This window comes from Ranitomeya imitator, chromosome 3 (assembly GCF_032444005.1).
Source record: "Ranitomeya imitator isolate aRanImi1 chromosome 3, aRanImi1.pri, whole genome shotgun sequence".
Taxonomy (NCBI): domain Eukaryota; kingdom Metazoa; phylum Chordata; class Amphibia; order Anura; family Dendrobatidae; genus Ranitomeya; species Ranitomeya imitator.
Window position 1 is genome coordinate 261,198,722 of NC_091284.1, and position 23,007 is coordinate 261,221,728.

Here is a 23,007-nt window from a genome sequence, read left to right on the forward strand (position 1 = left end):
AGTAATTGTTGCGCAGTTTATCCTGAGTATGCTGGTACCCCATATGTGGGGGTAAACCACTGTTTGGGCACACGTCGGGGCTCGGAATTGAGGGAGCACCATTTGACTTTTTGGATACGAGATTGGTTGGAATCAATGGTGGCGCCATGTTGCGTTTGGAGACCCCTGATGTGCCTAAACAGTGGTAACCCCTCAATTCTACCTCCAACACTAACCCCCCCACACCCCTAAGGCCATGTTCACACGATCCTTTTTTTCATGCGGAATTGCCGCGATTTTCCCGCTGCGGGTTCGCAGCTGTTTTCCATGCAGGGTACATTACATTGTACCCTATGGAAAACAGGAACTGCTGTGCCCACAATGCGGAAAATAAAAAAAAAAGCCGCGCTGAATAGCTGCGGGAAAAAAGAAGTACCATGTCACTTCTTTTTTCGGAGCCGCAGCGGTTCTGCACCCATTGACCTCCATTGTGAGGTCAAACCCGCAGTAAAACCCGCAGATGAAAAAAATATCTGCGGGTTTTACTGCGGTTTGTGGTGCAGAACCGCTGCAGCAGGAAGTGCGGGTAAGCGGGCGGAAGTGCGTGGGCGGAGTGTGGCTGCCCCCCCCGTGCTCCGATCCCGCCCCCCCGTGCTCCAATCCCACCGCCCTGTGCTCCGATGCCCCCCCCCAGTGCTCCGATGCCCCCCCCGTGCCCCAATCTCCCCCCCTTATACTTACCCGGCGTCCCGGTGTCCGTCCGGCCGTCTTCTCCCTGGGCGCCGCCATCTTGCAAAATGGCGGGCGCATGCGCAGTGCGCCTGCCGAATCTGCCGGCCGGCAGATTCGTTCCAAAGTGCATTTTGATCACTGAGATATAATCTATCTCAGTGATCAAAATAAAAAAAAATATTAAATGACACCCCCCCCCCCCCCCCCTTTGTCACCCCCATAGGTAGGGACAATAAAAAAATAAAGATTTTTTTTTTTTTCCACTAATGTTAGAATAGGGTTAGGGGTAGGGTTAGGGGTAGGGTTAGGCTTAGGGGTAGGGTATTTTCAGCCATTTTAACCCTAAAAAACTTCCTAGAAAACACACAGACTCTGCGTAGAAAACTGCATAAAAAAAGGATCAAAAAAAGGATCAAAAAACTCATCAAAAAACGCATCAAAAAAGGACAAAAAAAGGACCAAAAAAAGGACCTGCATTTTCTGCCAAGAGCTGCAGTTTTTTAAAAAACAGTCCTGAAAAAAAAAGGATGGAAATCAGGAACGTGTGAACATACCCCAACTCTAATCCCAACTGTAGCCATAACCCTAATCACAACCCTAACCCCAACACACCCCTAACCACAACCCTAACCCCAACCCTAATTCCAACCCTAACCCTAAGGCTATGTGCCCACGTTGCGGATTCGTGTGAGATTTTTCAGCATCATTTTTGAAAAATCCGCGGGTAAAAGGCACTGCTTTTTACCTGCGGATTTTCCGCGGATTTCCAGTGTTTTTTGTGCGAATTTCACCTGCGGATTCCTATTGAGGAACAGGTGTAAAACGCTGCGGAATCCGCACAAAGAATTGACATGCTGCGGAAAATACAACGCAGCGTTTCCGCGCGGTATTTTCCGCACCATGGGCACAGCGGATTTGGTTTCCATATGTTTACATGGTACTGTAAACCTGATGAAACACTGCTGCGAATCCGCAGCCAAATCCGCACCGTGTGCACATAGCCTAATTCTAAAGGTATGTGCACACGCTGCGGAAAACGCTGCGGATCCGCAGCAGTTTCCCATGAGTTTACAGTTCAATGTAAACCTATGGGAAACAAAAATCGCTGTACACACGCTGCAGAAAAACTGCACGGAAACGCAGCGGTTTACATTCCGCAGCATGTCACTTCTTTGTGCGAATTCCGCAGCGGTTTTACAACTGCTCAAATAGAAAATCGCAGTTGTAAAACCGCAGTGAAATGCGCAGAAAAACGCGGTAAATCCGCCATAAATCCGCAGCGGTTTAGCACCGCGGATTTATCAAATCCGCAGCGGAAAAATCCGCAGAGGACCAGAATACGTGTGCACATACCGAAACCCTAACCCTAGCCCTAACCCTACCCCTAACCCTAGCCCTAACCCTACCCCTATTCTAACATTAGTGGAAAAAAAAAAAAAATCTTTATTTTTTTATTGTCCCTACCTATGGGGGTGACAAAGGGGGGGGGGGGGTCATTTATTATTTTTTTTATTTTGATCACTGAGATAGATTATATCTCAGTGATCAAAATGCACTTTGGAACGAATCTGCCGGCCGGCCGATTCGGCGGGCGCACTGCGCATGCGCCCGCCATTTTGGAAGATGGCGGCGCCCGGGAGGAAGACGGACGGACCCCGGCAGGATCGGTAAGTATGATGGGGTGGGGGGGAGCACGGGGGGGTGATCGGAGCATGGGGGGGTGGATCGGAGCGCGGGAGGGGTGGAACGGAGCACGGGGGGGTGCATTGGAGCATCGGGGGGTGGATCGGACTGCAGGGGGGGTGGATCGGACTGCAGGGGGGGGTGGATCGGAGTGCAGGGGGGGTGATTGGAGCACGGGGGGGGGTGATTGGAGCACGGGGGGAGCGGACAAGAGCACGGGGGGAGCGGAGCACAGGACGGAGGGGAGCCGGAGCAGTGTACCGGACAGATCGGAGGGCTGGGGGGGCGATCGGTGGGGTGGGGTGGGGGCACATTAGTATTTCCAGCCATGGCCGATGATATTGCAGCATCGGCCATGGCTGGATTGTAATATTTCACCCGTTATAATAGGTGAAATATTACAAATCGCTCTGATTGGCTGTTGAAAGTGAAACTGCCAATCAGAGCGATCGTAGCCACGGGGGGGTGAAGCCACCCCCCCTGGGCTAAACTACCACTCCCCCTGTCCCTGCAGATCGGGTGAAATGGGAGTTAACCCTTTCACCCGGTCTGCAGGGACGCGATCTTTCCATGACGCCACATAGGTGTCATGGGTCGGATTGGCACCGACTTTCATGACGCCTACGTGGCGTCATTGGTCGGGAAGGGGTTAATTCATAGCTTTGAGCTGAAAAAGATTCCATAAAACTTGTATTTTACTCATTAAATATTTTGAATTAAGTAGTAGGAGGTAGTCCTAATCAGTCTTCCCTGTACAGTTTAGGACCGCACCTAAGATCTTACACTGGATGACTGAAGAGTCAACGCTAACATAGGGACCTTGACATAAGAATGATTCCTGAACTTACCCAGACGTACTCGGGTCCTTGGACCCTGCATCTGACTCCGCAACTCTGGGCGTAAATGAAATTTCTTAGCCTCATCCACCAGGTCTCTGCATTGTAAACTACATTTGATCAAGGGCTGCAAATATGTAAACACGGGAAAAAATAGGACAAGTTATCGTATAACAGTGGAAAATCACAGACGATAAAAGAATATCCACGTATTTGCCACATACCTCTGTGTCTATTACATCTGTGATGTACCGTGGAGTCAGCAAAGGCATGCGCACGTACTGAAGAAGCTGGGAAAGGCATTTTTCCCTATGTTGCTTGTTGTGTTTCACCCAGTTTAAAACAGCCTCAAACACCGGTTCTTCAGAGTCAATCTTCAAGACAAAACAAATAAGTTAAATTGAAATAATATGCAGTAAACTGGCAACCCAGAATAAGAAGGCCCAAGCCGCATATAGTATACAGCAAACCCTACCTGAATCTCATCACATCGGATTAACTTCTCCACCTCCTCTTGCTGCAGTAACATGAACTCCTCGTGTTGTACCACCTCAGGGAAGTGCTTCTGGCTGTACACCTCAGCGGCCTGCATCAGGTCCAGGCAATTATGGGTCTCCGCAAAGTCGCGAATCCCTAAACAGTTGGATGGATCAAGCTGAGACTCCAGAAAGTCGCAACATGCCTGCTTGACACCTGTGTAGTGGACCACACGATCAGCGGTTATACACAATTATTTACATTGGAAATGGCACATTGCTTTGTATTCTGAGTGAAAAAAAACATTGGTCATGATGGGGGAAATAAAGTGTATACCTATATTTCATATATACACACCGATCAGCCAGAACATTATAACCTACTACAGGGGTGTCAAACTGCATTCCTCAAGGGCTTCAACCAGGTCATGTTTTCAGGATTTCTTTGTACTGCACATGTGATATTTTAATCACCTACACACATAATGATTGCAGCACCTTGTGCAAAGCTAAGGAAATCTTGAAAACACGCATGGTTTGAGGCCCTCGAGGAATGCAGTTTGACACCCCTGACCTACTAGATGGTGGCCCGATTCTAACGCATCGGGTATTCTAGAATATGCATGTCCACGTAGTATATTGCCCAGTGACGTAGTATATTGCCCAGTCACGTAGTATTTTGCCCAGTCACGTAGTATATTGCCCAGCCACGTAGTATATTGCCCAGCCACGTAGTATATTGCCCAGCCCACGTAGTATATTGCCCAGCCACGTAGTATATTGCACAGCCACGTAGTATATTGCCCAGCCACGTAGTATATTGCCCAGCCACGTAGTATATTGCACAGCGACGTAGTATACAGCACAGAGCCATGTAGTATACAGACTTAAAATAAAAAATAAACATATACTCACCCTCCGTTGAAGTCCTGGCCCTGCGTGCGGTGCACCCGGCAGCTTCCGGTCCCAGGGTTGGAATGGGCACAGGACCTGTGATGACGTCGCGGTCACATGACCGTGACGTCATGGCAGGTCCTTGTCGCATACCATCTTTGCCACTGGAACCTGCCGCTTGCATGGACTGGTCACCGGAGCGCCGCGAGGAGTGGGAAAGGTGCCGGAATCTGAGTATATGATGATTTTTTATTTTTTTTAATTATTTTTAACATTAGATCTTTTTACTATCGAGGCTGCATAGGCACCATCAATAGTAAAAAAGTTGGTCACACAGGGTTAATAGCAGTGTTAATTGAGTGCGTTACACCGCGGCATAACGCGGTCCATTAGCGCTGCCATTAACCCTGTGTGAGCGCTGACTGTAGGGGAGTACGGAGCGGGCACTGACTGCGGGGAGGATGGAGCGGCCATGTTGCCGCCGGACTGCGCCCGTCGCTGATTGGTTGTGGCAATGGTCGTGGGCTATTTGCCACGACCAATCAGCGACTTGGATTCCATGACAGACAGAGGCCGGGACCAATGAATATCCGTGACAGACAGAAAGACGGAAGTGACCGTTAGACAATTATATAGTAGATGAAAGGTGACGTGAATGAATAACATAGGTATGGGATATACCCAGAAGCCAAAAAGCAGGTCCCAATAGGCTGCCTATCAGTTTTATAGTTACAGGAACGATACACTGAGAAAATCTGATTTCAGCAATTTTACCATTTACTGGGCTGCTTGCTGCAGCTTTGAAAAAAGTCACTGATTAATCTGAAGTAGAAAATAGATCAATGGCTGCACTCAACTGTACTAAAGCAAGGAAATGTGCGATACATGAAATGTGAATAGCATAATGTCTTGTGAAATCTATGAAAAAACACATGAGATGCTTAGCACAAGATTTGGCCAAAAAATGTGAGCCCATCCACCAAACGTCAAGATAATCCCAGATTATCAGGCAGGATCCGGGGAATTAATGAAAAAACGGATCTGTTGCAAACAGTGAAAAACTGATGCAACTGATCCGTTTTTTTTTTGAGAGAGGGAGAACGGAAAATGTGCATGGTTTCAATGGAAAAATGCATGAAAAAACGGATTCGGAGGCCAGATTCGTCATTTCACATCTCAGTTTCATATGTTTTTCGCCGGATGCGTCGCTGAGCGTTTTTTCGCAGGACAGAAAAAACTTTCCTCTGTATGTTTTCTCCGCACAAAGTACTGAGTGATCCAAAGAAAAGTCTCAATGGTTCAAATATAGAAGACAAAAATAAGCAGCGTATGTATGAAACCTCAGAGATCCCATTCACCCTGCTGACTCGCCTTTGGTGTTGGAGAACATGTTCTTCTAGAGCAGGGGTGGGGAACCTCAGGCCCCACGTCCATTTCCGGCACTCGATGACCTTTTATTAGGCCACCGAGCAGATTGTCAGGGACCGCATTCTTGGGCAAGGAGCTGTATTTTGATCACCACCTACTCATTCATTTCTTCTTGCTCTGTGAGCACACACATGCAGTGTTCACTACTGAACACTGAAGGGCATGCAATGAAAGATTACGTCCTGACACCAGTGCCAGAGTCAGGATGTACTTTGTGGGTTGAGTTTGTACGGCCCCCGAAGGATGGTATAAATATCCAAATGGCCATGGCAGAAAAAAAAAAAAAAAAAGATTCCCCACCTCTGTTCTAGACCATTGAGCGTTCTTTGACCTGGAAGCCAGACCAGGGATTACTCCTTGGACCACACCTAGACCACAGATTGTCTACACTGGAAGTCTCCTGGGATACTTATCTCTAACACAGGACTGGTGAGCTGAGTTGATTGACACTTTATGTTTAGAAAATTCCTTAGCAAACCATTAATAACCTAATTTTTCACATGCTGCCAAGGCGTGTAAGTGCGTGTATTTCTGCAGATGGCATTCACATGTTTATCTATGTGTGTGTGTTTCCAAGAACCATAAGGCTGGGTTCACACTTTGCGGTTTTTACCGCGGAACCGCCGCGATTTTGATGCTGCGGGTCCGCAGCAGTTTCCATAGCGTTTCCATTTACATGTAAATCCTATGGAAACCGCAAACCGCTGTGCACATGCTGCGGGAAAAACCGCGCAGAAACGCAGCGGTTTAAAACCTGCAGCATGTCACTTCTTTGTGCAGAATCGCTGCGATTCTGCACCCATAGGTATGCATTGAACCGCTTACTTCCCGCATCGGGCTGTGCCCACGTTGCGGGAAGTAAGCGGCTAATGTGCGGTTCCTACCCGGGGTGGAGGAGAGGAGACTCTCCTCCAGGCCCTGGGAACCATATTTGGGGTTAAAAAAAGGAATAAAAATAAAAAATCATGTTATACTCATCCTCTGAAGTCTCAGCGCTGCACGCGGCCGTCCGGTCAGAGTAGCTGTGCGACCAGGACCTTCGGTGACGTCGTGGTCACATGACCGTGACGTCACGAAGGGTCCTTTTCGCACAGCATCTTTGGAACCGGACCGCCAGGTGCAGCGCCGAGGAGATCGGGACGTCAGAGGGTGAGTATAACCAATTTTTATTATTTTTAACATTACTATTGATGCTGCATATTGCTGCATATGCAGCATCAATAGTATAGGCGGAAACCCGCAGCGGAAACCGCGGAACAAACCGCGATAAATCTGCAGGGAGAACCGCAGTTGTTTTGCCCTGCAGATTTATCAAATCCGCTGCGGGAGAACCCGCAGAGGGACGCCGCAAAGTGTGAACATGGCCTAAGGGTATGTGCACACGATGCAGATTTAGTGCAGTTCTGCAGCGTTTTTTTCTGCAGCAGAAACGCTGCAGAACTGCACTGTGAGTTACAATTCAATGAAAATCAATAGAAAAAAAAAAAAGCTGTGCACATGGTGCAGAAAAATCCGTGCAGAAACGCTGCAGATTTCAAAGAAGTGCCCCCCCCCCCACCTCATCATACTTACCGTTCCTCCCGGGGTCCGTCCGTCTTCTCCCTGGGCGCCGCCATCTTCCAAAATGGCGGGCGCATGCGCAGTGCGCCCGACGAATCTGCCGGCCGCCAGATTCGTTCCAAAGTGCATTTTGATCACTGAGATATAACCTATCTCAGTGATCAAAATAAAAAAATAGTAAATGACCCCCCCCTCCCTTTGTCACCCCCATAGGTAGGAACAATAAAAAAATAAATATATATTTTTTTTCCCACTAAGGTTAGAATAGGGTTAGGGTTAGGGCTAGGGTTAGGGTTATGGCTAGGGTTAGGGTTATGGCTAGGGTTAGGGCTAGGGTTATGGCTAGGGTTAGGGTTATGGCTAGGGCTAGGGTTATGGCTAGGGTTAGGGCTAGGGTTAGGTCTAGGGTTAGGGCTTAATTTAGCTTTAAAAAACGATTACAAAACTGCATGAAAAAACGCACAAAAAACGCACAAAAAACTTACTTCAAATCTGCACCAAAACTGCACTGTAAAAAACGCATAAAAAACGCATCAAAAAACGCACCTGCAGATTCTGCCAGGAGATGCAGATTTAGTGCAGAACTGCAGCAGATTTTTCTGCACCAAATATGCATCGTGTGCACACAGCCTAAGGGTATGTGCACACGTTCAGGTTTTTTTCGCGATAAAAACGCATACATATGCATCCTATTATTTAGAATGCATTCTGCAATTTTTGTGCACATGATGCGCTTTTTTTCCGCGAAAAAAACGCATTGCGGTAAAAAAAGCAGCATGTTCATTAATTGTGCGTTTTTCTTCACATTTTTCCTGCTATTTAATGCATTGGGAAAGAAACGAGCAAAAAACGCACAAAAACGCTCAAAAAACGCATGCGGATTTCTGGCAGAAATGTCTGTTTTTTGTCAGGAAATTTCTGCAAGAAATCCTGACGTGTGCACATACCCAAAGTAATATGGCTCATGGAAACATACAATGAAAGAACTGCCAGGTTGCCAACAGATTAGGTTTAAAAAAAAAAAAAAAAAAAAAAAATTAATAGCAGGCAATTACTAAGGATATGTGCAGACAGACATTCAGAAATTGGCAGTGCCTTGGACGCAGCATATGTCCGCTGCCTCCAAAATGATGCTGGTTATTGAACGCAGGTGATTCCCCATGTGATCACTGAACCGTGCGGAATCACAGCGCCCAATACATTGTAGGAGTGATATTTATCTTATGGAGACTGAGCATCTCCGCAAGATAAATAGACATGCTGCAGTCTGGAGAGCCGCGCCGCATGTCCGTCTCTGCGGCTGAGCTGCAGGTGTCGGTGCACACATAGTGGACATGGGATTTCAAGAAATCACATCCACTATGCTGTAACATCTGGATGCTGCGCAAGTCAACAGTGTCCAACCCACAGCATTTAACGATCGTGTTCACATACCCTAATTCTTGCAGAATGGCTTGAGAAGTAATGAGAAGTAACCAGCTTACCTTTTAACTGAAGTAAGCAGGCAGCTGGCAGGAGCTCCTGTACATTCTCCACAGTAACGTGAACAGTCTCAGTATATACAAAATCAAGTAGGATCTCCATGGTACATGACGTAAGACCCTGGATATCCACATACGGTTTGCCTTTCTCAGATAGCTGTGGATGAAAGTGGTAATATAAAGAAATGTAATAAAGCCGAAGATGTGACAATCCAAGGTACCTTATTTTGCTCAGATCTAAAAGGAAATTATTACTCTAAGTTAATCGATACGTTTCTTGCAGAAATACAAAAATTAAAGTTCTATACAAACTAGCTGCAAATGCATTGGAGAGTGTTAAAGCATTTACACTTCTCCGACCCTCACGCCTCCTTCTCTGCACAGCGCCTTGCTCCTGCATTTGATTGACAGGTCAGTCCAGTCTGAGTCAGTAAGCCAGAATGCACTTGTCTCTTAGTTTGCTTACCAAAATATATTCAAGATACAGTTCTGTAAATAAAATAAGCCTCACATCCTAATTGGGAGTAACGGTTTAGGAATGACAGCTTTTTAATATGCAGATGCCTCTTTCTAAAGGAACCAAAAGTAATTGGACCATTATATCAAAGGCTCTTTAATGGGCAAAAAGGGCTAATTCTTTTTTTTTTTTTTTAATCAGACAAGTTATTGAACATAAAACTTAGAACAGATATGACATGACAATACTCATTTTACAAAATTACAGAAATATCCCCCCTTCCCTTACACCCCCCATTAAGACCTTTCCCAGTGCAATCAACACTTCGTCCATTTTTTTCCCCCTCCCACTCCGCCATACAGTTTACCGCGTTTTTAATGCTACAATAGTACAGTATTTTGCGGATTATAAAATGCACCCCAAATTTTGAGGAGAAAAACATGAATTTTTTTTTTTTTTTTTAATAAAATGGTGATGCTTCTTATAATCCACTAGATGGTGGCCCGATTCGAACGCATCGGGTATTCTAGAATATGTATGTAGTTTATTTATGAAGATTTTAGAATAATACATTGAATACACAGGATTCGGCCGCGACCAATTAGTGAAGCGTGGTTCAAATCCTGTCGCTGATTGTTCGCGGCCGGCCACGTAGTATATAGCACAGCCACGTAGTATATAACAGCCCGCGGAGTATATAGCACAGCCCGCGGAGTATATAGCACAGCCCGCGGAGTATATTGCAGAGCCCGCGTAGTATATTGTACAGCCCGCGCAGTACCACGCACGTAGTGTATAACACAGGTCACGTAGTGTACAGTCATGGCCAAAAATTGAGAATGAGACAAATATTAATTTTTCCAAAGTCTACTGCTTCATTTTTTCTAATGGCAATTTGCATATACTCCTGGATGTCAGAGTGATCAGCTTAACAGCAATTACTGTACTTGCAAAGTCAATATTTGCCCAGAAAATGAACTTTAACCCCCAAAACACATTTCAACATCATTGCAGTCCTGCCTTAAAAGGAGCAGCAAACATGGTTTTAGTGATTGATCCATTAACACAGGTGTGGGTGTTGATGAGGACAGGGCTGGCGATCAGTCATGATTAAGTAAGAATGACATCACTGGACACTTTAAAAGGAGGCTGGTGCTTGGTATCATTGTTTCTCTTCAGTTAACCATGGTCATCTCTAAAGAAACACGTGCAGCCATCATTGCACTGCACAAAAATGGCCTAACAGGGAAGAGTATCGCAGCTACAAAGATTGCACCTCAGTCAACAATCTATCGCATCATCAAGAACTTCAAGGAGAGAGCTTCCATTGTTGTCAAAAAGGCTCCAGGGAGCCCAAGAAAGACCAGCAAGCGCCAGGACCGTATCTTAAAACTGTTTCAGCTGCGGGATCGGACTACCAGCAGTGCCGAGCTTGCTCAGGAATGGCAGCAGGCTGGTGAGTGCTTCTGCATGCACTGTCTGGCGGAGACTCTTTTTATTATTATTATTATACATTTTTATAGCGCCATTTATTCCATGGCGCTTTACATGTGAATACGGGGCAAATATAGACAAATACATTAAACATGAGCAGATAACAAGGCACACGAGTACATAAGGAGGGAGGACCCTGCCCGCGAGGGCTCACAGTCTGCAGGGGGTGGGTGAGGATACACTAGGAGAGGGAAGAGCTGGCTGTGCGGCTGTTCAGTAGGTTGAGGATCACTGCAGGCTGTAGGCTTGTCGGAAGAGATGAGTCTTCAGGTTCTTTTTGAAGGTTTCTATGGTAGGCGCGAGTCTGATGTGTTGGGGTAGAGAGTTCCAGAGTATGGGGGAAGCACGGGAGAAGTCTTGGATGCGGTTATGGGAAGAAGAGATGAGAGGGGAGTAGAGAAGGTCTTGGGAGGATCGGAGGTCGCGTGTAGGTAGGTACTGGGAGACCATGTCACAGATGTATGGAGGAGACAGGTTGTGGATGGCTTTGTATGTCAGTGTGAGGGTTTTGAACTGGAGTCTCTGGGCGATAGGAAGCCAGTGAAGGGCTTGACACAGGGGAGAGGCTGGGGAATAGCGGGGGGACAGGTGGATTAGTCGGGCAGCAGAGTGTAGGATGGATTGGAGTGGTGCCAGAGTGCTGGAGGGGAGTCCAGAGAGTAGGAGGTTGCAGTAGTCGAGGCGGGAGATGATAAGGGCATGCACTAGCGTTTTTGCAGTGTTGCGGTCAAGGAAAGCACGGATCCGGGAAATATTTTTGCGTTTGAGACGACAGAAGGAGGCAAGGGCTTGGATATGTGGCTTGAAAGAGAGGGCAGAGTCGAGGATCACCCCGAGGCACCGGGCGTGTGGGACTGGGGATAGTGAGCAGCCATTGACATTGATGGATAGGTCTGGTGGAGGGGTAGAGTGAGATGGGGGAAAGATGATGAATTCTGTTTTGTCCATGTTCAGTTGTAGAAAGCGAGCAGAAAAGAAGGCTGAAATGGCAGACAGACAGTGCGGGATTTTGGTAAGCAAGGAGGAGAGGTCAGGTCCGGAGAGGTAGATCTGCGTGTCGTCAGCGTAGAGATGGTACTGCATACCGTGGGATTCTATGAGCTGTCCCAGGCCGAAAGTGTAGATGGAGAAGAGTAGGGGTCCTAGAACAGAGCCTTGAGGAACACCGACTGACAAGGGGCGAAGTGAGGAGGTGGTGTGGGGGAGGGAGACACTGAATGTTCGGTCTGTCAGATATTACGAGATCCAGGAAAGGGCCAAGTCTGTGATGCCAAGGGATGAGAGGATTTGTAGCAAAAGGGAGTGGTCTACAGTGTCAAAGGCAGAAGACAAGTCCAGGAGAAGGAGGACAGAGTAGTGTCGCTTGCTCCTGGAAGTTAGTAGGTCATTGAGCAAGGCCTGGTTTCAAGGAGGGCAGCAAAGAAGCCACTTCTCTCCAGAAAAAACATCAGGGACCGACTGATATTCTGCAAAAGGTACAGGGAGTGGACTGCTCAGGACTGGGGCAAAGTCATTTCCTCTGATGAATCCCCTTTTCGATTGTTTGGGACATCTGGAAAACAGCTTATTCGGAGAAGAAGAGGTGAGCGCTACCACCAGTCTTGTCTCATGCCAACTGTAAAGCATCCTGAAACCATTCATGTGTGGGGTTGCTTCTCAGCCAAGGGAATCGGCTCACTCACAGTCTTGCCTAAAAACACAGCCATGAATAAAGAATGGTACCAGAATGTCCTCCAAGAGCAACTTCTCCCAACCGTCCAAGAGCAGTTTGGCGCCCAACAATGCCTTTTCCAGCATGATGGAGCACCTTGCCATAAAGCAAAGGTGATAACTAAATGGCTCATGGAACAAAACAGAGATTTTGGGTCCGTGGCCTGGAAACTCCCCAGATCTTAATCCCATTGAGAACTTGTGGTCAATCATCAAGAGACGGGTGGACAAACAAAAACCAACAAATTTTGGCAAAATGCAAGCATTGATTATGAAAGATTGGACTGCAATCAGTCAGGATTTGGTCCAGAAGTTGATTGAGAGCATGCCAGGGAGAATTGCAGAGGTCTTGAAGAAAAAGGGTCAACACTGCAAATATTGACTTGCTGCATTAACTCATTCTAACTGTCAATATAACCTATTGGTACACATAATATGATTGCAATTATATTTATGTATGTGATATAAACATCAGACAAACACTAATAAAAACCAGAGGGCAGCAGATCATGTGAAAATATAATTTTGGTGTCCTTCTCAAAACTTTTGGCCATGACTGTATAACACAGGTCACGCAGTACATTGCACAGCCCGCGCAGTACATTGCATAGTCCGCGCAGTACATTGCACAGCCCGCGCAGGACATTGCACAGCCCGCGCAGTACATTTCACATCGTATATTGCACAGCCCACGTGGACCGCTACGTCATCATCTTGCGAGACCGCAATGCATGGAGCGGTCACTGGGGCGTCGCGAGGAGTGGGAAAGGTCTGTTCCTGATCCGGGGGGCCGACGGACGGTGAGTATATAACTATTTTTTTTTATTATTTTTAACATTAGATCTTTTTACGATTGATGCTGCATAGGCAGCATGAATAGTAAAAAATTAGTCACACAGGGTTAATAGCAGCGTTAACCGAGTGCGTTACACTGCGGTCAACGCTGCCATTAACCCTGTCTGAGCGCTGACTGGAGGGGAGTACGGAGCGGGTACTGACTGCGGGGAAGAAGGATGTTGCCGCTGGACTGTGCCCGTCCCTGATTGGTCGTGGCTGTTTTGCCACGACCAATCAGCGACTTGGATTTCCATGACAGACAGAGGCCGCGACTAATGAATATTCGTGACAGACAGACAGAAGGACAGACAGAAAGACGGAAGTGACCCTTAGACAATTATATAGTAGATGCGTCATACTCCTTACTGGGGGTGGTGGCTGCGGTGAAGCAGGGTCGCTGCTGGAAGAGGCAAGAGTGGAGCGTTCCTGAGCCACAGGATGGGATGAGGGGGGTGTTCGGATGTGTGGTGTGCCGCTGCTGATGTTCGGTGGTGCGGGGGCCCTGCCGACATTTTGTGAAAGCCCAGAGCCCCCGCACTTACATGGTTTACTATGCGGTGGACTCCCGGAAAATGGCTGCCGGGGGCGACGCATGTGCAGATGTAGATCTTGGCACCAAGTTCACACGACTATATAATAACTTTCATTATAAGAAAAACTATTAAAGGAGCTAAACAAACTTGGCTTTAGGATATTGACACACACCGCTAGCATAGCTGAGGACACAGAACAAAGACACAAAAGAAGGACAGGGACGGAGTGAGAAGAAGAGTCAAGCTTTGTTGATCCCAAAAATAGTCCCAAGCTACACAGGTTGTCTCAAATGAGTCAAACCTAACATTAAATATGGCAGTCGTGTTCTGTGCACTGAATAACACAAATTCTTCTGAGATATTCTTGGTGAAATATTTGTTTAATGCATCTATACACACACTTACAGTACCAGTTAAAAGTTTGGACACATCTGTTCATGCATTAATTTCTTTGCTGGTATTTGAATGTAGATTTAGACTGAAGGAAGCAAAATCATGAAGGAACACACATGAAAACAAAGAGTAAGGAAACACATGTGAAACTAACCGGAATGTATGCTAAACCTTAGATTCCTTACAAGTACAATGTTTACTCTAATGACAGCTTTATACCCCCTTGGTATTCTCGCAGGCAGATTCATGAGGTAGTCACCTGGAATGGTGTCTTATGAACATATATGCCTCGTCAAGAGTTCATTTGTAGAATGACTGGTCTCCAAAAAAATGTTTGTGACCATAGTGAGTTTTGCAGTGTTGGTACACAGATGAAAACAGCACGGATTCCTATTCCTCAACTGTTCAAAGCCACAATATGGCAAGAACCACTCAAATAAGTACAGGCAAATGATAGTTGTTCATCACTTTAAGAAATGAAGATCAGCCAATGTGGAAAATTGCTAGAACCTTGAAGGTATTCTCAAGGGCAGTTATGAAAACCATGAGTCACCATCACTGGTTCTCAGCTAAATAACCTCTGCTGCAGAAGATAAATACATCAGTTAGGAGCCTCAGAAACCACAGATTGACAGCATCTCATACAATAGCTTTCATAAATGATGTCCAGACATGAAGTTGTGGACACAAGCGATGAGTGAACGTGCTCAGATGAGGTCTTATCTGAGCATGCTCGTGTGCTAACAGTGTCTTCAACTTGCTCGAAAAATATGTTTGCGCCCCCGCATGTCTCATGGCTGTCAACAGCTCAACACATGCAGGGATTGCTTAACAGACATTTTAGGCACGAGTTGTGGCTGTCTAACAGCCGCGAGACATACAGCGGTGGGGACTAACTCTTGGCTGTATTTGTACACACAAATATAAACGTATTATTTTCTTTTTGCAGATTAGAATAATACATTACCTGTGTGTATAATAGACATGTGGTGTAAAAGTGTGAAAACTGCATTTTTTACAAAACTTTTTCATTCTTAATCTTGGGCACTACTTACCTCACTAGTAAACATTGCACAAAAGTAATCACTGCAGGCAGCAAGTACAATTCGGTGAGCAGGAAAATCCTTCATGTTTACCCGGAGTGTCACATCACATAATGTCTGGCTCTTGCGCAGGGAGTTCATAGTATTTAAGATGGACTTGGCATGAGAGTTTGTCATGATGTCTTTGGGCGACATCGCTTCCGCAGGCATCCTGGAATCTAACAGTAAACAACAGTCCCGGGATGGAAAGGATTAGAAGGTTTAATAAAACATGAGAAGTACATTACATGAAGCCCACTTCACACTTGGCATTTGGACATTCCGTTTTTTAGGAACAGAAAAATATTTCCATATTAGATCAGTTACATAACTGATGCAAGTGGAAGAAGAGGACCCCCTGATTACCAAATGGTCTCTTTGGATTCCGTTATGTATCCGTCTATGAATGATGAGAAGAAAGCGCATTAAAAGCGGAAAAACAAAAAGCGCCTCATGACACAAAAATCCAAACAGACTCCATAGTTAATGAACAATCGGTTCCCCCGTAGCCATTTGCATCAGTCACGCAGTTTTCAGTTTGCAAGCACAAGTGCCTGAGGAGCAGATTTTAACCCCTCTACAATCTTGGACATATACGTACATCCACAGTCGCCTTCCCCTGTCCAGGTTTTCCAGGACATGTCAGCTGATTTAATCAGCTGACATGTGCCCCTAACAGCCGCGGATGGAATCGCGATACACCCACGGCTGTTAACATGTTAAATGCCACTATCAATCTCTGACTGTGGCATTTAACCTCTTTCTGCCATCGGATGGAATCGTATATCCGATGCTAGATCCCCTGCTTTGATGCGGGCTCCGGCGATGAGCCCGCATCAAAGCCGGGACAGGTCAGGTGTTTTGTACAGCTGACATGTGCCCGCAATAGCGGCGAGTGGAATCGCGATTCACCCGCTGCTATTAACTGGTTAAATGCCGCTGTCAAACACTGGCAGCAGCATTTAACAAGTGCTTCTGGCCATCGGGCCGGAAATGTGCGCACCGCTGATCCCAGTCACGTGACCGGGGGTTAGCGGTGTGTTGGCTTAACAACCAGAGGTCTCCTGCAGACCTCTATGGTTGATGATGCCAGATTGCTGCGAGTGCCACCTTGTGGTCGGCGCTCATAGCAATGCAGGAATTCTACTGTATAGGAGCAATCTGAGCATCGCCTGAATGTAGCATAGCCGATCAGGCTATGCCAGCTTCTAGCTTCTCATGGAGGCTATTGAAGCATGGCAAAAGTAAAAAAAAAATGTTTTAAAAAATATGAAAAAAATATAAACGTTTAAATCACCCCCCCCCCCTTTTGCCCTATTCAAAATAAAAATAAAAAAATAAAAAAAAAAGAAAATCAAACCTACTCATATTTGGTATCGCCGTGCTCAAAATCGCCCTATCTATCAACACAAAAAAAGATTAAGCTGATCACTAAACGGCATAGCGAAAAAAAATTCAAAAACCATCAGAATTTTGTTTTTTTGGTTGCAGCAACATTGCATTAAAATGCAATAGCAGGCGATCAAAAGAACGTATCTGCACCAAAATGTTATAATTAAAAACGACAGCTCGGCACACAAAAAAATAAGCCCTCACACAACCTGAGGTCCCGAAAAATGGAGATGCGATGGGTCTCGGAAAATTGCGCAATTTTTTTTTTTTAAAGCAAATTTCTGAATTTTTATTTTCACCACTTAGATAAAAAATAACCTAGACATGTTTGGTGTCTATGAACTCATAATGACCTGCAGAATCATAATGGCAGGTCAGTGTTAGCATTTAGTGAACCTAGCAAAATAGCCAAACAATAAGCAAGTGTGGGATTGCACGTTTTTTTGGAATTTCGCAGCACTTGGAATCCTGACCGTGGAAACATACCCTAAATGTAAAAAATATAAAAGTTTAAATCACTCACATTCACCACATTCAGAATAAAAACTTTTTTTTTTTAACACATGCTTATCGCCCGATCTATCAAGATATAAAAAGAATGAACCCGATCGGTAAATGGCAATAATGAGATAAAAGTCAAAGAGACAGGATAAGGTTTTTTTGGTCACTGCAACATTGCATTCATATGCAATACCGGGCGATCATAAAATCGTATCTACACCAAAATGGTATCAATAAAAACATCAGCTCGGCACGCAAAAAATAAGCCCTTACCCAGACCCAGATCATGAAAAATGGCATTTTTATTTATTTTTATTTTATTTATTTTAACAAACTTCGGATTTTTTTTCCACTACATAAATAAAAAAACCTTTACATGTTCAGTGTCTACGAACTCATAACGACCTGAAGAATCATAATGGCAGGTCAGTTTTAAGGTGCGTGTCCACGGTCTGGATTGTCGGTGCTTTGGACGAAGTGGAAACCCCGCTCTGCCCAAAGCGCCGCCCCCTTCTGTACGTGCGGTGATTCCGGATGTGTTCATTGCACACATCTGGAATCGCCGCACCCCATACATAGGAGCATCACCGCAAGGTGAACAGACATGCCGGATACGTGTTCGCACGCATAGTGGAGACGGGATTTAATAAAATCCCCTCCACTATGCTGTAACATCTGGACGATGCGGGTTGAATGCTGCGGCTGTACGCAGCATTCAATCCGCAGCTAATCCGGATGTAATTCGCCCCATGCACACATACCCTTAGCATTTAGTGAATACGGTAAAAAAAATAATAAAAATTGAGGAATTGCATTTTTTTTTTTTTGGCAATTTCACGGCACTTAATTTTTTCCCCATTTTCCAGTACACCAATGGTGTCGCTCAAAAGTACAGCTCTTCCCTCAAAAAACCCTCACAAAGCCCTTACACGGCCATATTGACTGAAAAAAAAAGTTATGACTCTAGGAAGAAGTGCAAAAAACCCCCGAAAACTCAAATGCAAAACCCAAGGTGGTGAAGGGGTTAAAAGGAACATATGGCAATTTGCAGATAAATAGCACTTAACTCAAATCTGGCAGGTATACTGGAAGCCTGACTACAGAGAGAAAATGAAGTTTTGCAGGAACCAAAGGTTAATCTGCTGACACTAACAAAACATCTAAAGAAAATCGGCTCTTCTCCAGCAGACAATACCGCGCCTGGCAGCATCAAGTCCGCTCAGTTTAGCTTACTGTCATTCTTAGGCTGCTTTCACACATCACTTTTTTGCCGTCAGTCACAATCCGGCGAATTTTGCTAAAATGGAACCCCATGGCGCCGGATCCATCAAATGATGGAATCCGGCGATTGATTCCTTTTTATTTTTTAACTGAGCATGCTCCGATTTTTTTAGGATTCAATTAGCTGGATCAGCTAGTCAGATCTGTCGAAAACACTGATCCGTCGTATCAGTTTTTCACAATCTGCGACAGATACGATTTTTTTCCACCATTCGATGGATTGTGACTGATGGCAAAAAACTGATGTGTGAAAGCAGCCTAAAGGTACCGTCACACTGAACGATATCGCTAGCGATCCGTGACGTTGCAGCGTCCTGGCTAGCGATATCGTTGAGTTTGACAGGCAGCAGCGATCAGGATCCTGCTGTGCCATCGTTGGTCGGAGCAGAAAGGCCAGAACTTTATTTCGTCGCTGGACTCCCGCAGACATCGCTGAATTGGCGTGTGTGACGCCGATTCAATGATGTCTTCACTGGTAACCAGGGTAAACATCCAGGATCTTACACACAGACCATTCAGGTCCATACACTCTCTCCCATGTGACTACACCATGGTCACATTATGTACCTGTAACCACTCCCATAGATGGGAGGTATGTGGTTAGTCAGATCCAGCCAGGTCTCCGACTAACCCTGTAAGCCTCCCTTTAAAGCTACACAAACACAACTCTTATGGAACTACAAGTCCCAGAACAACAATAGTGGCTTACAGCACAGACTCCCTATGCGACACATACCGGCCATTTACAATCATGCCGGATACTGCCTGTACCACGTGCCATGCAAGAGAGGCAACGGGAGATTAGGGAGGTTAATAAGTGGCTCAAGAATTGGAGTAGGTAGAAGGGGTTTGGGTTTCTGCAGAACTGGACCGACTTCTCAGTTGGCTACAGGTTCTATGCTAGGGACAGGCTGAACCTTAATGGGGAAGGTGCAGCTGTGCTGGGGGAGAAAATGGCTAGAAGGTTGGAGGAGTGTTTAACCCCTTAGTGACCGAGCCAAATTTTTGAAATCTGACCAGTGTCACTTTATGTGGTAATAACTCTGCATCGCTTCAACAAATCCCAGTGATTTTGAGATTGTTTTTTCGTGACACATTATACTTTATGATAATGGTAAATTTAGTTCAACATTTTTCGTGTTTATTTATAAAAAATATAAAAAATTTGAGGAAAATGTTAAAAAATTAGCAATTTTCTACATTTGAATGATTATCCCTTTAATCCAGATAGTCATACAACAGCAAACCATTAATAAATAACATTTCCCACATGTCTGCTTTACATCAGCACCATTTGTAAAATGTTATTTTATTTTGTTAGCATTGTAGGAGGTTTAAAAATGTAGCAGCAATTTTTCATTTTTTCAAAGAAATTTACCACATTTATTTTTTTAGTGACTTATCCATGTTTGAAGTAACTTTAGGGGTCCCATATATTGGGAAACCCCCAAACGTGATACCATTTTAAAAACAGCACCCCCTGACATATTGAAAACTGCTGTCAGGTAGTTTATTAACCCTTCAGGTGCTTTACAGGAATTAATGCAAAGTGGCATGACAGAAATGAAAATGTGTATTTTTGCCACCTAAATGTTGCTAACTTCTAAACAGATTACTATAGCCGTCAGACTCTAAGGCCTCTATTTGGTCATGAATTGCCATCGCAAACATCAGGACAACAAAATCATGATATAAGGGCACCAATTGGGATAAAGAAGAAGCCCCCACACTCTGACCATTTATAATGATGTAGTCACTATTGATAGCAGCATCTAAGGGGTTAAACAGATTTGGATGGTGCAAATACTGATCGTGGCTGATACAGCAAGTTGTCAGCTATAGTGTACAACCAACAGATGCTGGATTGTCATCTGTATGGGGAGGCTATTCTCTTATATCTCAGGTCAGTTAAAAGACGTATTGGTGGTCATTAAGGGGTTAAACTAGGGATTGGGGAGAGGGTATTCAATTTATAGGAGGGGAAGATAGTGTAGATAGAGACCTGGGCACAAATAAGGAAGTTGGGGGTGGCGGTGGCATGGGGGGTGGGGTTAGAACAATTAATAATTTAAGAAAGAATAGAGGTACAGAGAGATACATAAAGTGCATGCATACTAATGCCAGAAGCCTCGCCAACAAAATGTACGAAATAGAATTAATGTTGTTGGAGCATAATTATGACGTGGTGGGGATATTTGAGACATGTCTGGATGAGAGCCATGACTGGGCTGTTAACTTGCAGGGCTATAGTCTGTTCAGAAATGACCGAACGGATAAGCGAGGGGGAGGTGTGTGTCTATATGTAAAATCATCCTTAAATCCCATCCTGCGTGAGAATATAGGTGAATCTAATGAAAATGTAGAGTCAGTGTGGGTGGAGATAAGGGGAGAGGGAAAAAATAATAAATTACTAATAGGGGTTTGTTAGAAGTCTCCAAAAATAATGGAAGCAACGGAGAATATTCTTGTAAAGCAAATAGATGAAGCTGTGACTCAAGGAGAAGTCATTATTATGGGGGACTTCAACTACCCTGAAACAGATTGGGGAACAGAAACCTGCAGTTCCAGCAAAGGTAATCGGTTTTTGACAACTATGAGAGACAATTATCTTTCCCAACTGGTTCAGGACCCAACAAGAAGGGGGGCACTGCTAGACCTAATATTAACCCCTTTCTGACATCAGACGTACTATCCCGTCGAGGTGGGGTGGGCCTGTATGCCCACCGACGGGATAGTACGTCATACGCGATCGGCCGCGCTCACGGGGGGAGCGCGGCCGGGTGTCAGCTGCCTATCACAGCTGACATCCGGCACTATGTGCCAGGAGCGGTCATGGACCGCTCCCGGCACATTAACCCCTGGCACACCGCGATCAAACATGATCGCGATGTGCCAGCGGTACAGGGAAGCATCGCGCAGGGAGGGGGCTCCCTGCGGGCTTCCCTGAGCCCCCCGCAGCAACGCGATGTGTGTTGTGAATTCTGCTTTTGGGCTCCCTCCGGTGGTTGTAGGTGACAATGCAGTTGTCCCTGGGTTGCAGTCCTGGTCAGGTGTATCTGCTGATTGCAGTTCTGACAGGGGTATTTAGGTGTGCAGGATTCACTAGTCCTTGCTAGGGTTGAGCGAAACGGATCGTTCATTTTCAAAAGTCGCCGACTTTTGGCAAAGTCGGGTTTCATGAAACCCGACCCGATCCCTGTGTGGGGTCGGCCATGCGGTACGCGACTTTCGCGCCAAAGTCGCGTTTCGTATGACGCGCTTGGCGCCATTTTTTTCAGCCAATGAAGGGGCGTGGGCAGAGTGATGACATAGGTCTTAGGGGCGTGGACGCCTATCGCCATGTTGTCTCTTGTGCGCTGTAGCGATTTGCACTGTGTAACACCAGCCTTTCAGTTCAGGGACGGAGGGGGGGAGAGGGGGAGAGGGGGAGAGGGGGAGAGGGGGAGAGGGGGAGAGGGGGAGAGGGGGAGAGGGGGAGAGAGAGAGAGAGAGAGAGAGAGAGAGAGAGAGAGAGAGAGAGAGAGAGAGAGAGAGAGAGAGAGACAAAAAAAAAAAAAAAATCCCATTGCCTTTGCATTGGGTTTCGTGTTTCGGTCGATCCTCGACTTTTCGCCATAATCGGCCGATTTCACTCGACTCGACTTTTGAGATAGTCGGGTTTCGCGAAACCCGGCTCGACCCTAAAAAAGTCAAGGTCGCTCAACCCTAGTCCTTGCCAGTTGTCCATGGTTTTTGGGAGGTGTTGGACCTCTGTCTGGTTCCTCCTGCCTTGCTGCCAAATCAGCAAAGATAAGTGTCTGGTTTTGTTTCTGTGGCACACATGCTGTGTGCTTGATAATTCAGTGCTATTCATTTGTTTTTTCTTGTCCAGCTTAGATTGTATCAGTATTTACTCAGTCTAGTTGGATTCTCAGGAGTTGCAGATATACGTTCCACGTCTTTAGTTAGATGGTGGAATTTTTTGTATTATCTGCTGTGGATATTTTTGGAAGGGTTTTAATACTGACCGCTTAGTATTCTGTCCTATCCTTTCCTATTTAGCTAGAGTGGCCTCTTTTGCTAAATCCTGTTTTCTGCCTGCGTGTGTCTTTCCTCTCCTACTCACAGTCAATATTCGTGGGGGGCTGCTTATCCTTTGGGGTTCTGCTCTGAGGCAAGGTAGAATTCCTATTTCCATCTATAGGGGTATTTAGTCCTCCGGCTGTGTCGAGGTGTCTAGGGTTTGTTAGGCACACCCCATGGCTACTTCTAGTTGCGG

At 45.7% G+C, this 23,007-nt stretch overlaps 1 protein-coding gene across 5 annotated transcripts in view; it reads right to left on the reverse strand.

The window, feature by feature from the left end:
* KLHL12 (kelch like family member 12) overlaps positions 1-23,007 on the reverse strand; it is an 84,187-nt gene that overhangs the window by 23,800 nt on the left and 37,380 nt on the right. For all 5 annotated transcript variants that reach the window (XM_069756413.1, XM_069756415.1, XM_069756414.1 and 2 more), the window contains 5 exons: positions 15,549-15,754; positions 9,073-9,226; positions 3,706-3,923; positions 3,455-3,604; positions 3,243-3,357 (listed from right to left, as the gene is read on the reverse strand). In XM_069756413.1, coding sequence (XP_069612514.1) covers positions 3,243-3,357; positions 3,455-3,604; positions 3,706-3,923; positions 9,073-9,226; positions 15,549-15,746 — 835 coding nt within the window. In that variant the 5' untranslated portion in view covers positions 15,747-15,754. The remainder of the gene's footprint in view (positions 1-3,242; positions 3,358-3,454; positions 3,605-3,705; positions 3,924-9,072; positions 9,227-15,548; positions 15,755-23,007) is intronic.